Genomic DNA, 16,005 nt, shown 5'->3' on the forward strand with positions numbered 1-16,005 from the left:
TGAAATATCCTGTGGGTATCACTCATGTATGCACACACATGTAAAATAAACTTGAAAATTAATGACTCTTACTGGCACAATCAGAATGAAAAAAACCACACTTTTAAGAATCCTTAATGAAATAGTATAAGAGCAGGAACTTGTTCAATGTGGCCTCATTATTTCTCCCAGTTCAAAACACCTAAGTACTAGAAAAGTATAGAAAATCATATCAAATATGATTTGGGGGAAATATAGTTGCTTTTCTCCACTGACTAGCTTACTTTTTTGGTTAAAAAATACCATTAGCTAGATATCTCTTGCATTCATTCTCACATTGTAGTGATTTCCTGGGAGAATGCCAGGGTACTGCTTATGTGTCCTGAACTTTGTAAAATGTATTAGCACATTTCAGATATTCCACTATTTCTGTTAAAAGATATTTTTAAGCTATTTCACTATTTATTTGTAATCTGAGTAGAGAAAATGAACTAACTGATACATGCAACCAATATCTTCCAGTTGTATGTAAAAAGGCAGGAAGAGCTTTATTCTGCTGTTTGGGTAAAGTTCCCTCCCACAGTGCTTGGTATGCAAGAAGTGTATCAAAACAGACACTTTTCTCTGAGATTTTACTTGCAAATTAAGCTCTGTAGACCGATTTGCTTCCTGGTTCCATAGTGTATTTTTCTTTTCATTAGTTCACACTGTATCCATATTCAGTCTATTGTCTAAAAGACTCTTTAGAATCTTGGGAGTATTGTGTAGACGGGTGTGATGTGCACTATGTTATCATTCTAGACCTTTGGAGCTTCTTATCTCTGTTTATTGGAAGGTTTGTTTCCATTTACCGTTCTGTCTACTAATCAGAAAACAGAAAGCTGGCCTTTTCTGTGGCATAGAAAACTTTCATGTGGTCGGCTTAAAAAAAAACAACAAAAACTCACATTCTCTTTGGTTACTTTACAATGAAAGCATTGTTTTTATTTTCCTTTATTACCTGTAGGCCCAGTGGACAGTTGGAAAACTGAATTGCCCTTTCTGTGGGGCCCGTTTAGGGGGCTTTAATTTTGTCAGCACTCCAAAATGTTCCTGTGGCCAGCTTGCAGCTGTACATCTCTCCAAGAGCCGTACCGATTATCAGCCAACACGGTCAGGCCGACTAATGAGACCATCGCTGAAATACTTGTCACATCCTAGAGTTCAGTCAGGTTGTGACAAGGAAACTCTGCTGACAGGTGGCGCCTCCAGAAACAGAAATCACAGGTTTTTAAACATGGGCCCAAATAATAATGGTCCTGGAAGATTAACTGAAGCACTCTGCCTGGAGGTACGGTCAACATATTTCAAGATGAAGAACGAAAAACTGCTCTTCAAAGCGTCAGATCCAAAATACCAGCTTTTTGTTCCACAGCTAGTGACCACCAGATGCGCTCCGAGAGCTTTTCATAGAAAATCACATAGTTTGGATCTGAGCATCAGTGAGAAACTGACTTTATTACCCACTTTATATGAAATCCATAGTAAGACTACTGTGTATCCTGGGCTCAATGAGACACAGACTGTTGACCTTCCGAGCTTGCCTTTAGAATCGAATAAAAATAACTGTTCCTTTCAGATTTCATCCAGTTTTGATCCTAATATGCTGCTGCAAAGATTTTCAGTGGCTCCCCGTGAGACCCAGACACAAAGAGGAGGAGAATTTCAGTGTGGTCTAGAAGCTTCTGCCGTGTATTCTGGCCATGGTAGTCCTAACAGCCTGACTTTCCTGATGGACCTGCCCGTAGCTGGCAGGAGCACGCTGGAGGCCGAGGACCAGGAAGAGCACCTCTCTCCTCTGAACTTCCTGCACTCGGGCAGTTTTTCACTGGGTGCAATTAATCAGAGGCTCAGTAAGAGAGAGAAGAGCAAGCTGAAGAATCTGAGACGGAAACAACGAAGGCATGAGAGGTGGCTGCAGAAGCAGGTAATTTTTAATAGAGTTTCCTAAAAACCCTATATTATAAATGTCAGATGTTGGGGAGAGGAGCAAACTTTGAATACCTTTATTATAAAAACTTAGGTCTGAGTGATTTCTGAAATGACATTTCACCAAGTGAACTTAATAATCATACAGCTCTGTTATAACTGGCAGGTATAATCATGTCTCTGTGCTTACACATATTTAGAAAATGCCCTTTTGTGAGGTTTTCCCCAATTTTGCAAATACTTCAAAGGAACATTCCTTTCATGATATTGAGGCTAGGTTGTCATACACATTTGAAATATATTCAAGTTAGGATTGTTTTGCAGTATTGATTTTTCAGGTTAAATTGAAACAAAGTCTCCCTGAGTAAATGCAGTATAGTAAGAAATTCATTCATTTTCATTACATTTAGTTTAAATGGATATTTTCAATGAGCCTGGTTTAATTATGTGCCCAAATGAGCCAGATATGGGTAACTGGGCTGAACTGTGAAAATTATCTACAGGATAATTGACCATGTAATTTTATGGGAGAGGGTGCTTCTCTGTGGTTTGAACTCCTGTACCCATAATGACACATTCAGGGGTGGGGTGTGTGAAGGAAACCAATGTTACGTCCTTCAATTAAAGACAGTGGATGAGGTGCTCATGAAAATTTGGAAGTTTGAGGACTGGCTTATTTCTATTTAAACTGTTTTTGCATATTGGCTTTATTATTTACTTGGTCATAGATTGCAGTCCTTATTAATTAGCATAGTAAATATTAACAGTGTTCTCAGAGCTAAAATATAGAAAGCTACAACTTTATGTAAATAGTTCATTCTTAGTTAAGCAAACTCATTAGTGTTTATGAGCTTAGTTATGGGCCAAATAAAATTACTGCATTAAGTGCTTCAATCAGGTTAAATGTTTTCATCTTTTGGTTAGATTGTTTACTATATTTTTGGCTGGTTTCTGACAAAAGCAGTTTAGTTTGGTTTCTTTGCAAGTAATATGTGATATCAAAGCATATATTGTAGTATATAAAAAGTGAATATATTTTAGCACCATTATAATATACTTTATAGTTTAATTTATCAGAGCTGTAAAGTTCAAAAATTTATTGAAAATTTGACTGAAACCTAGATAAATTAGAGATGATCACATTAGCTATGTTAACAGAAATAATACCTTAAAAACAGTGTGGAGAGCTCTAAAATAATTCTCTTAACAAACAGAAACTTCAAAGAAGTATGGGAATTATCCTTGTACTGTATTGTAAATACATACAAATAGCATCTTTACAGTTTTCAATATGTGTTTAATTCTTAGGCTAGGTTCATCTAAAAACCTCAGTTACGTTTTTAATCATTTTCTAGTGTAGGAACACACTTTTTTCACACAGTTTAAAGCAAAGACCAAAACTAATGGTCTTTTTGTTTTTTAATGAAGTTGCTTTTATTCATTCATACACATGTGACTTAACCAATCTGCTTAGATGATTGAAATGAATGAGTCTTAGTCAGACCTGTGACAAGTCAGTACAGGAATGGTATAGTGGGACCCCATTTGGTTGCTTGCACAGGAGCTGCAGGCAAACAGATGCCCAGTGTGTCCTTAGCAAAGACAATCTGAAAGCGTGTGGCTGCATAAAAATGACACACACCCACAATGTGAGTACACACTGTGGTTTGAGTCAGAAGGAAGAACAGTATTTAGTAATCAGTTTTACTAACTCAAGGAAAAGTATCAATCCTAGAAAGAGTTAATATTCAAGATGAATTAATGGCTCAAATATTCAGCTCATTTAGTGTTTAATGAAGATTAGTTGATTATGTAAACATTCATCAAATATCTGTTTTGTGTATCATGCTTTAGGGTAATGACTTAAAAACAGATCCTGCTCCCTTTTTAATGAGAAAGATATGCATACAAGATATAAAGAAAAAGTTACCTATTATTAATGATAATCTTTAAAGGTTAAAATAATTGGTTGGAATAATAGATTTCTGACTTTCATTTGATATTTTAAATTATTTTTTTGTGTAAACTAGAAATCTTTCGGTGGCAGATACCATGATAGAAAATGTTAATGATGCTACAAAAAGTTATTTACATGTTTGAAGCTTAGGGATATAAATAAGATTAATGTTAAAGCAGAAACTGCAGCCAATTTTCAGTGTTTTTGTTCAGCAGATGTTAACTGAGCATCTACTTTGGGAAAATCCTTTTTTTTTTTTTTATTGAATATAATCTTTTGGGTGTATTTTTTAACGCATGCAATAAACTTGATTTATTCTTGGCATACAACTCTATGATCTAAATATATCTATAAAATTCATTTAACAACCACCAAAATGAATGTTCAGAACAGTTCCATCTCCCCTCAAATTTCCCTTGTGCCTTTATAATTATACTATGATTAAATCTTGCAATCATACCCTTGTCCCATCCCTTACTCACAAAAACCACTGATCTATTCTGCATTACTTCAGTTTGTCTTTTTGGTAATTTTATAAAATAATAATGTGATGTTCATAAAATTAGAATATATAGTATGTAATGTTTTGAGACTTACCTGTGAGATCCATCCATGTTGTTGTATATGTCTATACACATCTATAGTTTGTTGTATACATATACATATCTATAGTTTGTTGTTTTTTTGCTTAATAGTATTCCATTGTATGAATGAACCACAGTTTATCCGTTTACTTGTGGAGGACAGGTAGGTTATTCCAGGTTTTGGCAGTTAGGAATAGAGCTGTTACGAACATTCACGTACAGGTTTTTGTGTGAACCTAAGCTTTCATTTCTCTAGGGTAAATGTCCGGGAGTGGGGTTGCTGGATTGTATGGTAAGTGTATATTTAAACTTTACACATAACTGTCAAATTGTTTTTCTGAGTGACCATACCATTTTTCAGTCCAAGCAGCAGAGTCTAAGAGTTCCTTTTGCTGTGCGTTCTCATAAACACCTGATATACTCTATTTTTAAAATTTTGTCCTTAATAAATATGTGGTAGTGTCACATTGTGATTTTAGTTTGTGTCTCCCTAACGACGTTGAACGTTTTTCAGGTGCTTATTTTGCCATTTGTATATACTGTTCAGTGAAGTATCTTTTCAAATCTTTTAGTCATTTTCTTAATTGACTTGTGTTCTTCCTGCTGGATTTTGAAAATTCTTTATACACTTTGAATGTAAGTTCTTTGCTGATTTATGATTTGTAAAGATTTTCTCCCAGTCTGTAGCTTGTCCTTTTATTTTCTTAGAAAAAAACCTTTTCTTTTTTTCTGTAAAGGAAACTATATTTAATTTTGATGAAGTTACTATTTCTCAAATTTATTTTTAATGAATTATGCTTTTGGTGTCCTATCTAAGAACTCTGCCTAGCTCTAGTTTATGAAGATTTCCTATGACTTCTTCTGAAAGTTATATAATTTTAAATTTTATATTGAGGATTATGATGCATTTTGAGTTTTTTTTTTTTTTTAAATAAGGTGTGGGATTTAGGTTGAGGTCCCTTGTTTTTCATAGAGATACTTGAATGTTCCAGAACCATTTGTTGAAAACACTGTTCTTTCCCCATTGAAATGCTTCTGCAGCTTTGTCAGAAATCAGTTGGCTGTATATATGTGGGTCTATTTCTGGACTCTATTCTGTTCAGTTTATTTTTGTGTCTCTCCCATTGCCAATAGCCCTTTTTCTTGTTTCTTGTAGCTTTATACCAAGTCATTAGAATAGGGTACTGTAATCCCTTCAACTTTATTTTTCTTTTTCAGAATTGTTTGTTATTCTAGCTCCTTTACCTTTCCATATAAAATTTAGAATCAACCATTTTTCTCTTTAGAAAAAATAGACCAACTTGGGGAGAAAGGAAATCTTATTTTTTCCCGTCTGTGAACACAATATGTCTCTCCTTTTACTTAGGTCTTTGATTTCTTTCATCAATTAATATTTTGCAATTTTCAGCATTCAGAACTTGCACATACTTTGTTAGATTTATACCTAACTATTTACTTTTTGTGTTATTGTTAATTTAAAAGATTGTTTTATTATTGCCTATCACTAGTTTGGCTTAGACGGTAAAGCGTCTGCCTACAACTCGGGAGACCCGGGTTCAATCCCTGGGTTGGGAAGATCCCCTGGAGAAGGAAATGGCAACCCACTCCAGTGTTCTTGCCTAGAGTTTCCCATGGATGGAGGAGCCTGGTGGGCTACAGTCCATGGGGTCGCAAAGAGTTGGACACAACTGAGCAACTTCACTCACTCACTCACTCATCACTAGTTTACAGAAACATAATTGACTTTTATTTTGACTTTATATCTTGTGATGTTAACAGTATATGTCTTTGACACCTCTTGTCAGATTTATCTCTAAGAATTCATATTTTTATACTGTTGTTAAATAGTATTACTTTATTAAACTTTAATTTCAATTGTTTCATTAATAATATATAGAAATAAAATTGAGTTTTGTATGTTAACTTTATATCTTGTTGTTCAGTTGCTCATTTGTGTCTGACTCTTTGCAACCCCATGGACTGCAATACACCTCGCCTTCCTGTCCCTCACCATCTCCCCAAAGTTTGCCCAAGTTCTTGTCCATTGCATTGGTACAGTCTTACATCTTACAACCTTTCTAATCTCGCCTGTCAAGAATAGCAGAGTTTCTGTATGTTTCTCTAGGTTTTCTACTTAGATCTTACCTGCAAAAAAAAAGCATTTTTTCCTTTCCAATTTGGTTTTTTCTTTCTTGTGTTATTGAGTGAGCTAGAACATCGAGTACAATGTTGAGTAGAAGTGATGAGAGGAGATATCCTTGTCTTTTTCCTGATGTTAGGAGGAAAGCATTCAGTCTTTCATCAATAAATATTATCTTAGATATGGGTTTTGGGTAGATGCTGTTTATCAGGTTGAGGATGTATTTTTCTATCCCTAGCTTGCTGCAGGTTTTATCATGAATGGATGTTGAATTTTTTCAGATGCTTTTTCTGTATCAATTGATATGATTATGTGTTTTTAACGTGAATTTGAAGTCATTATCAAATATTGAGCCAGTTTTCATTCCCACAGTAAATACTTTGTTATGTTGTACTTTTCTTTCTGTATATTGCTGGATACTCTTTGCCAATATTTTTTGAGGGGGTCTTTCAGTTTGTTTATTTTCTTACTTCTGTACATGAAGAATATTATCCTGTAGTTTACTCTGTTTTTGTACAGTCTTTGTCTGTTTTTTTGATAGTTCTGGCTTTAGAAAATGAGTTTATAAATTATTCTTTTCTCTTTTGTAGAAGATACTGTGGAGAATTAATATTACTCTTTTGTAAATATTTGATAATGAAACTATCTGGGCCTAGATGTTTTGCAGGGTAAGGGAGGTGAATTTAACTATGAATTCAATTTCCTTAATCTCTGTAGGACAGTTCAGGTTATCTATTTCATATTGGGTAATTTTGGTAGTTAGTTGTTTTCAGTGAATTATCAGTATTATGAATTAATGAATTATTCAGTATTCTTGCCTTGAGAACCCCATGAACAGTATGAAAAGGCAAAAAAATAAGGCACTGAAAGATGAACTGCCCAGGTCAGTAGGTGCCCAATATACTCCTGGAGATCAGTGGAGAAATAATTCCAGAAAGAGACAGAACCAAAGCAAAAACAACACCCAGTTGTGGATGTGACTGGTGATGGAGGCAAAGTCCTATGCTGTAAAGAGCAATACTGTATAGGAACCTGGATTGTTAGGTCCATGAATCAAGGAAAATTGGAAGTGGTCAAACAGGAGATGGCAAGAGTGAACATTGACATTTTAGGAATCAGCAAACTAAAATGGACTGGAATGGGTGAATTCAACTCAGATGACCTACTACTGTGGGCAAGATGATCTACTACTATGGGCAAGAATCCCTTAGAAGAAATGGAGTAGCCATCATAGTCAACAAAAGAGTCCGAAATGCAGTACTTGGATGCAATCTCAAAAACGACAGAATGATTTCTGTTCATTTCCAAAGCAAACCATTCAATATCATGGTAAACCAAGTCTATGCCCTGACCAGTAATGCTGAAGAAGCTGAAATTGAATGGTTCTATGGAGACCTACAAGACCTTTTAGAACTAACACCCAAAAAAGATGTCCTTTTCATCATAGAGGATTTGAATCCAAAATAGGAAGTCAAGAAATACCTGGAGTAACAGTCAAATTTGACCTTGGAGTACAAAATGAAGGAGGGCAAAGGTTAATAGAGCTTTTCCAAGAGAATGTACAGGTCATAGCAAACACCCTCTTCCAACAACACAAGAGAAGACTCTATACATGGACATCACCAGATGATCAACACTGAAATCAGATTGATTATATTCTTTGCAGCCAAAGATGGAGAAGCTGTATACTGTCCATAAAAACAAGACTGGGAGCTGACTGTGGCTCAGATCATGAACTCCTTATTGCCAAATTCAGACTGAAATTGAAGAAAGTAGGGAAAACGACTAGACCATTCAGGTATAACCTAAATCAAAACCCTTATGATTATACAGTAGAAGTGAGAAATAGATTTAAGGGACTAGATCTGATAGACAGAATGCCTGTAGAACTATGGACGGAGGTTTGTGACATTGTACAGGAGACAGGGATCAAGACCATCCCTAAGAAAGAGAAATGCAAAAAAGCAAAATGGCTGTCTGAGGAGGCCTTACAAATAGCTGTGAAAAGAAGAGAAGCAAAAAGCAAAGGAGAAAAGGACATATATACCCATTTCTATGCAGAGTTCCAAAGAATAGCAAGGAGAAATAAGAAAGCCTTCCCCAGTGATCAGTGCAGAGAAATAGAGGAAAACATTAAAATAGGAAAGAAAGATTAGAGATCTCTTCAAGAAAATTAGAGATACCAAGGGAACATTTCATGCAAAGATGGGCTCAATAAAGGACAGAAATGGTATATACCTAACAGAAGCGAAGATACTAAAAAGAGGTGGCAAAAATACACAGAAGAACTGTACAAAAAAGATCTTCACGACCCAGATAATCAGGATGTTGTGATCACTCACCTAGAGCCAGACATCCTGGAATGTGAAGTGGGCTTTAGGAATGTAAAGTCAAGTGGGCCTTAGGAAGCATCAACAAACAAAGCTAGTAGAGTGATGGAATTCCAGTTGAGTTATTTCTAATCCTAAAAGTTGATGCTGTGAAAGTGGTGCACTCAATATGTCAACAAAGTTAGAAAATGCTGCAGTGGCTACAGGACTGGAAAAGATCAGTTTTCATACCAATCCCTAAGAAAGGCAATGCCAAAGAATGCTCAGACTACTGAACTATTGCATTCATCTCACACACTAGTAAACTAATGCTCAAAATTCTCTAAGCCAGGCTTCAATAGAATGTGAACCGTGAACTTCTAGATGCTCAAGCTCATTTTACGAAAGGCAGAGGAAACAGAGATCAAATTGCCAACATCCACTGGATCATCAAAACAGCAAGAGAGTTCCAGAAAAACATCTATTTCTGCTTTACTGACTGACTATGCCAAAGCCTTTGACTGTGTGGATCACAACAAACTGGAAAATTCTGAAAGAGATGGGAATTCCAGGCCACCTGATCTGCCTCTTGAGAAATCTGTATGTAGGTCAGGAAACAACAGTTAGAACCAAAATGGAACAACAGACTGGTTCCAAATAGGAAAAAAAGTATGTCAAGGCTATATATTGTCACCCTACTTATTTAACTTATATGCAGAGTACATCATGAGAAATGCTGGGCTGGATGAAGCACAAGCTGGAATCAAGATTGCCAGGAGAAATATCAATAACCTCAGATATGCAGATGATTCCACCTTTATGGCAGAAAGCGAAGAAGAACTAAAGAGCCTCTTGATGAAAGTGAAAGAGGAGAGTGAAAATGTTGGTTTAAAGCTCAACATTCATACAGTATACTAACGCATATATATGGAATTTAGAAAGATGCTAACAATAACCCTGTATACGAGACAGCAAAAGAGACACTGATGTATAGAACAGCCTTATGGACTCTATGGGAGAGGGAGAGGGTGGGATGATTTGGGAGAATGACATTGAAACATGTATAATATCATGTATGAAACGAGTCGCCAGTCCAGGTTCAATGCACGATACTCGATGCTTGGGGCTGGTGCACTGGGATGACCCAGAGGGATGGTATGGGGAGGGAGGAGGGAGGAGGGTTCAGGATGGGGAACACGTGTATACCTGTGGCGGATTCATTTCAATATTTGGCAAAACCAATACAATATTGTAAAGTTTAAAAATAAAATTAAAAAAAAAAAAAAAAGCTCAACATTCAGAAAATGAAGATCATGGCATCCGGTCCCATCATTTCATGGGAAATAGATGGGGAAATTGGAAACAGTGACAGACTATTTTTTTGGGCTCCAAAATCACTGCAGATGGTGACTGCAGTCATGAAATTAAAAGATGCTTATTCCTTGGAAGGAAAGTTATGACCAACCTAGACAGCATATCAAAAAGCAGAGACATTACTTTCCCAACAAAGATCCGTCTAGTCAAGGCTATGGTTTTTCCAGTGGTCATGTGTGAATGTGAGATTGGGACTATAAAGAAAGCTGAGTGCTGAAGAATTGATGCTTTTGAACTGTGGTGTTAGAGAAGACTCTTGAGAGTCACTTGGACTGCATGGAGATCCACCCAGTCCATCCTAAAGGAAATCAGTCCTGAATATTCATTGGAAGGACTTGTATTGAAGCTGAAGCTCCAGTACTTTGGCCACCTGGTGCGAAGAGCTGACTCACTGGAAAAGACCCTGATGCTGGAAAGATTGAAAGTGGGAGGAGAAGGAGAGGACAGAGGATGAGATAATTGGATGGCATCATTGACTTATTGGAGATATGTTTGAGTAAACTCCGGGAGTTGGTGATGAACCAGGAGGCCTGGCGTGCTACAGTTCATGGGGTTGCAAAGAGTCGGACACAACTGAGTAACTGAACTGAATTAATTATATAAATGGTTGAAAATATATGCATAGCATGTTCATCAGATCAGATCAGATCAGTCGCTCAGTCATTTCCGCCTCCTTGCGACCCCATGAATCGCAGCACGCCAGGCCTCCCTGTCCATCACCAACTCCCAGAGTTCACTGAGACTCACGTCCATCGAGTCAGTGATGCCATCCAGCCATCTCATCCTCTGTCGTCCCCTTCTCCTCCTGCCCCCAATCCCTCCCCGCATCAGAGTCTTTTCCAATGAGTCAACTCTTCACATGAGGTGGCCAAAGTACTGGAGCTTCAGCTTTAGCATCATTTCTTCCAAAGAAATCCCAGGGCTGATCTCCTTCAGAATGGACTGGTTGGATCTCCTTGCAGTCCAAGGGACTCTCAGGAGTCTTCTCCAACAGCACAGTTCAAAGGCATCAATTCTTCGGTGCTCAGCCTTCTTCACAGTCCGACTCTCACATCCATACATGACCACAGGAAAAACCATAGCCTTGACTAGACGAACCTTTGTTGGCAAAGTAATGTCTCTGCTTTTGAATATGCTATCTAGGTTGGTCATAACTTTCCTTCCAAGGAGTAAGTGTCTTTTAATTTCATGGCTGCAGTCACCATCTGTAGTGATTTTGGAGCCCAGAAAAATAAAGTCTGACACTGTTTCCACTGTTTCCCCATCTATTTCCCATGAAGTGGTGGGACCGGATGCCATGATCTTCGTTTTCTGAATGTTGAGCTTTAAGCCAACTTTTTCACTCTCCACTTTCACTTTCATCAAGAGGCTTTTGAGTTCCTCTCATAGTATTCCTTTATCATCCTTTTAGTTTCTGTTGGTTCTGTAATGATATTCCCCTTTCAATCCTGATAATGGCAATTTGTGTCTCTTCTCTCTTCTCTTTCTTTTAGTTTTGCTAAAGTTTTATCGATTTTATTGCTCTTTTGAACCAGCTTTTGATTTCCATTATTTTCCTCTTTTATTTGCTGTTTTCAAAGTCATTTATTTTTGGTCTTATTTTTACCTTCATTTTGCTTGCTTTGAATTTATTTTCCCTTCTTTTATAAGATATTTTTTTATGGGAGAAACTTAAGTTATTGATTGGAAATCCTTTTTTTCCCTCATCTATGCTTTTATTGTTATAAATTTCCCCTTAGTTTCTGCATTAGCTACATCCCATGACTTTTATGTTGTATTTTTTCATCAGTTCAAACTGTTGTCTAATTTCCTTTGAGATTCCATTGGGCAACCTAGTTTAAGTGGCTAGTATAATCACGAAGAGACTGAAATATTAGCATTTTGAGGAAATTTAAAAACTTCATCATGTGGAAAAGTTATTTCTTCCTCTGGATTGAAAAATGTAAAGCTGTCACTAGTATAGCTGTGTAATATTTTTAAATAATTCTATTTAAACATTTTGTTCTACTGTGTTGACATCTTAACTTTGGGTTTATTTAATATAAATAAAAGAAAGCTATTGTGAATGAGTTTACTTTACATTTATATGGAATGTTGTGTATGAGAATATAAAATATTTGACCAGTATTATGCTTTTTAATAAATCACTGAATGATTATATTACATTGTTCTGAGTGAGCTAAGAGAGTTAAGACTACTTATATTATTACAAAAGTGTCATTTAGGCACTGGAGTGAACAAGGGCTAATAAATTATATTAAGACCTACTTATTTAGATTTGCATAAAGAAGATATTATTTTTCTACAAAGGCATTAAGTTTCATTTTCTTGAATTTGCACATAGGGATATTTTTACACAGATTTTGAAGGAGTCCACTTAATGTTTTATAACTTGATTCATGTTCAAATAACACACGTATCATATTATAACTATATTTTTGGTTATCTTTTTAAAAGAAAAAATTCTGTGCTTCTGAGTTATAATAATAATTTACATATTGAACAGTTATTTATTAATTTTCAAAAAGAAAATTAATGGTTTATTGAAATAAAAATCTTCAGTTGTGAAACTTCAGAAATGAAAATACTCCAGTTTAATTAGATGGCACAGGTTTTACTGTAATATCCCATTTTGTGTGTGTGTATAGACACACGCATACCACAATTCTTTATCTGTTCACTTCTTGATGGACACTTGATAGTCAAGATACGTAAGTAAGCTGATGAACACTTAGGTTACTTCCATATCTTGGCTATAGTAAATATGCTGCTGTGAAGTTGGGGTGCATGTATCTTTTTGAATTAGTGTTCTTGCATCCAGGACTGGAATTGCTGGATCGTATAGTAGTTTTATTTTCAGGTTTTTGAGAAACCTCCACACTTTTTCCTGCAGTAACTGCATTAGTATACATGTTTAGCAGCTTTGCTCTGAGGGGTCCCTTTAATCTACATCTTTGCTAACTTGTATTATTTATGAACTTTTTGATGATAGCCATTCTGACAGCTGAGAAGTAGAACTTTATTGTGGTTTTGATTTGCATTTGTCTGATGATTAGCAATATTGAGCATCTTTTCATGTGTCTGTTGGCCATCTGTGTATCTTCTCTGGAAAAACATCTATTGAGGTCTGTGAGAGTTGGACCATAAAGAAGGCTGCATGCTGAAGAACTGCTGCTCTCAAATTGTGGTGATGGAGAAGATCTTGAGAGTCCCTTGTACTGCAAGGAGATTAAAGCAGTCAATCCTAAAGGAAACCGACCCTGAATATTCATTGGAAGGACTGATGCTAAAGCTGAAGCTCCAATACTTTGGCCACCTGATGCAAAGAACTGACTCATTGGAAAAGACCCTGATGCTGGGAAAGATCGAAGGCAGGAGAAGAAGGGAACAAGAGAGGATGAGATGGTTGAATGGCATCACTGATGCAATCGACATGAACTTGGGCAGACTCAAGGATATAGTGAAGGACAGAGTAGTCTGGTGTGCTGTAGTCCATGCGATTGCAGAGTCAGACATGACCTAGTGACTGATCAGCAACAGTGTTGTGTAAGGAAGAGAGAAAGTATTATCATCAGTAAACTAGTCCCAAAGTGACATAGAAAACTGTAGTGCATCACATATGACTGAGCTTCCTCTAGCTGTGTTTGTTGAGTAGCACCAGTCCCTGCAATTCAGCCCTTTGGGCCTAGTGTGCACTGGGATGACTGCATGGTTGATATTCTAAACCTTCACATTTCATTTATTACGTCAACCAAGATTTTCACTGCCCACCTGTTGTTCCCCCTCATTGCTCCATTTCTGCCCTCACATATTATAAAAATCATAGTCATTTGCTGGCAATGAATGCTTCCTTGTCTTGTTCAAACTTCCTTAAAACAGATGCTGAGATGTCTCACCTATTCTTCTAAGAGACGGGAACCTCACAATATCAACTTCCATGTGCCCAGAAATGGGGCAATAGCTGGAATACTCTTTCTGGCTCTGCACAACTAATTGTGATTGCCGTCACTTGAACTTTCTTTTACAAAGTAATATTTTGGAGTTAATTTTGAAGTTAAGTCTTTGAATGTGATCAAGGACTATGAGGGAACTCCAGCTCTGTTTTTCTTCTTAAGCTGGGTGGTATTATCACAGATGTTTTATTCTATCTTATATGCTTTAATATTTTATAATACATTGAAAAATCAATTATAAATTGTACTTCCTTAATAATGCCATACCCTTTTTTTATACCCTTTTAATTCACTATTTCTGTTGCAAAATCTTAGCTTATTTACCTTTGTTCTCCTTGTAAAGCTAGAGACTTCAGCATATAACATAGGAAAGTGTATTTTTACCTAAGAAGTTCATTTGTTGATAATGCTTTTATAATTTATAATGCTCCATTAGAATAAAGTTGAATATGTAATAATCCATGAGAAAAATTTTCCACTAAAAAATAATTATATATCTGTGCTGCACTAGGGTATGCTGTTCAGCTTTAAAATTCTATGCTTTTAAAATGACCCTCACTAGAGTTTGTAGCACTGTGGCACCCCACTCCAGTACTCTTGCCTGGAAAATCCCATGGACGGAGGAGTCTGGTAGGCTGCAGTTCTTGGTGTCGCTAAGAGTCGGGGATGACTGAGAGACTTCATTTTCACTTTTCACTTTCATGCATTGGAGAAGGAAATGGTAACCCACTCCAGTATTCTTGCCTGGAGAGTCCCAGGGACAGAGGAGCCTAGTGGGCTGCCGTCTATGGGGTCGCACAGAATGGGACATGACTGAAGTGACTTAGCAGCAGCAGCAGAGTTTGTAAAGGTGACTTTGGTCATATTTTTCAACACAAGAGGGCGCCAAATTTCCTCTTGCAACAAACTGTCAAAATTATCTTTCCATCAAAGAATTTCATATACTGGTGGAATGGTAAATCTTTAATTTTTTGACATATTAAAACTAAGAGAATGTGTGCTTTGTGAGAAAGAGTTTATAGATCATGGTAAGGCTTTCTCTTGTCATCAGGCAGGAATCTGTTAGTGCTTTAACACAGCTGTTTTTCAGAAGTATTGTATATTTGTTAGAGGAAATAAAGCAGCTACTCTGGGGTAATGCTTGGGATAAATTATTTTGAAGGAGCTATAGATAATCCACCTGTTCTGTCTGTGAGTTTCAGGTGGCATGTGCAGTTTTCTGGAAATGGGTATGACCCCTTAAATCAGGATAAAATCAATGGCAAATGTTGTGCTTCCCTGGTTGCTCAGATGGTAAAGAGTCTGTCTGCAATGCCGGAGACCCAGATTCGATCCCTGGGTCAGGAAGATCCCCTGGAGAAGAAAATGGCAACCCACTCCAGTATTCTTGCCTGGAAAATCTCATGGACAGAGGAGCCTGGTGGGCTATAGTCCAGGGGTCACAGAGTCGTACACGACTGAAGTGACTTAGCACGTATGGAGTAGGGTACTGGCAGAAGGGCGTTATATGATGCAAGCCAGTAAATCACAGTGAACGAATCACACTTTGATGTTTAATAGTTTTGTTACCTTGGTTCGGTAAGCCATCTGCTCCCATGCTTGAATAAGAGAGTACTGGGAACAAAGCCACACAAGCCAGTGCTCCTTTTTACTAATTGTACTCTTTTTGTCCAGTTTAACTTATAAAGATATTTTTACAGTGTGTGTGTATGTTAAATTATTTCTAGTCATTAGACCTCCC

General features: G+C 36.8%; 1 protein-coding gene across 16 annotated transcripts in view; it reads left to right on the forward strand.

Moving 5' to 3' along the window:
• RNF180 (ring finger protein 180) overlaps nucleotides 1–16,005 on the forward strand; it is a 305,462-nt gene that overhangs the window by 94,597 nt on the left and 194,860 nt on the right. For 6 of the 16 annotated variants that reach the window (XM_086361912.1, XM_086361911.1, XM_086361907.1 and 3 more), the window contains exons 4-5: nucleotides 986–1,945; nucleotides 4,745–4,780. In XM_086361912.1, the coding sequence (XP_086218038.1) occupies nucleotides 986–1,945; nucleotides 4,745–4,780 (996 nt within the window). Of the gene's footprint in view, nucleotides 1–985; nucleotides 1,946–4,744; nucleotides 4,781–13,396; nucleotides 15,277–16,005 lie in introns of those variants that run through there. The other 10 variants (XM_086361917.1, XM_086361916.1, XM_086361908.1 and 7 more) reach the window with 5 other exon arrangements.

The sequence above is a fragment of the Bos grunniens genome, chromosome 20, assembly GCF_055505025.1.
Source record: "Bos grunniens cultivar Pamir isolate PY7600 chromosome 20, Bosgru_T2T1.0, whole genome shotgun sequence".
In the NCBI taxonomy this organism is placed as follows: Eukaryota; Metazoa; Chordata; class Mammalia; order Artiodactyla; family Bovidae; genus Bos; species Bos grunniens.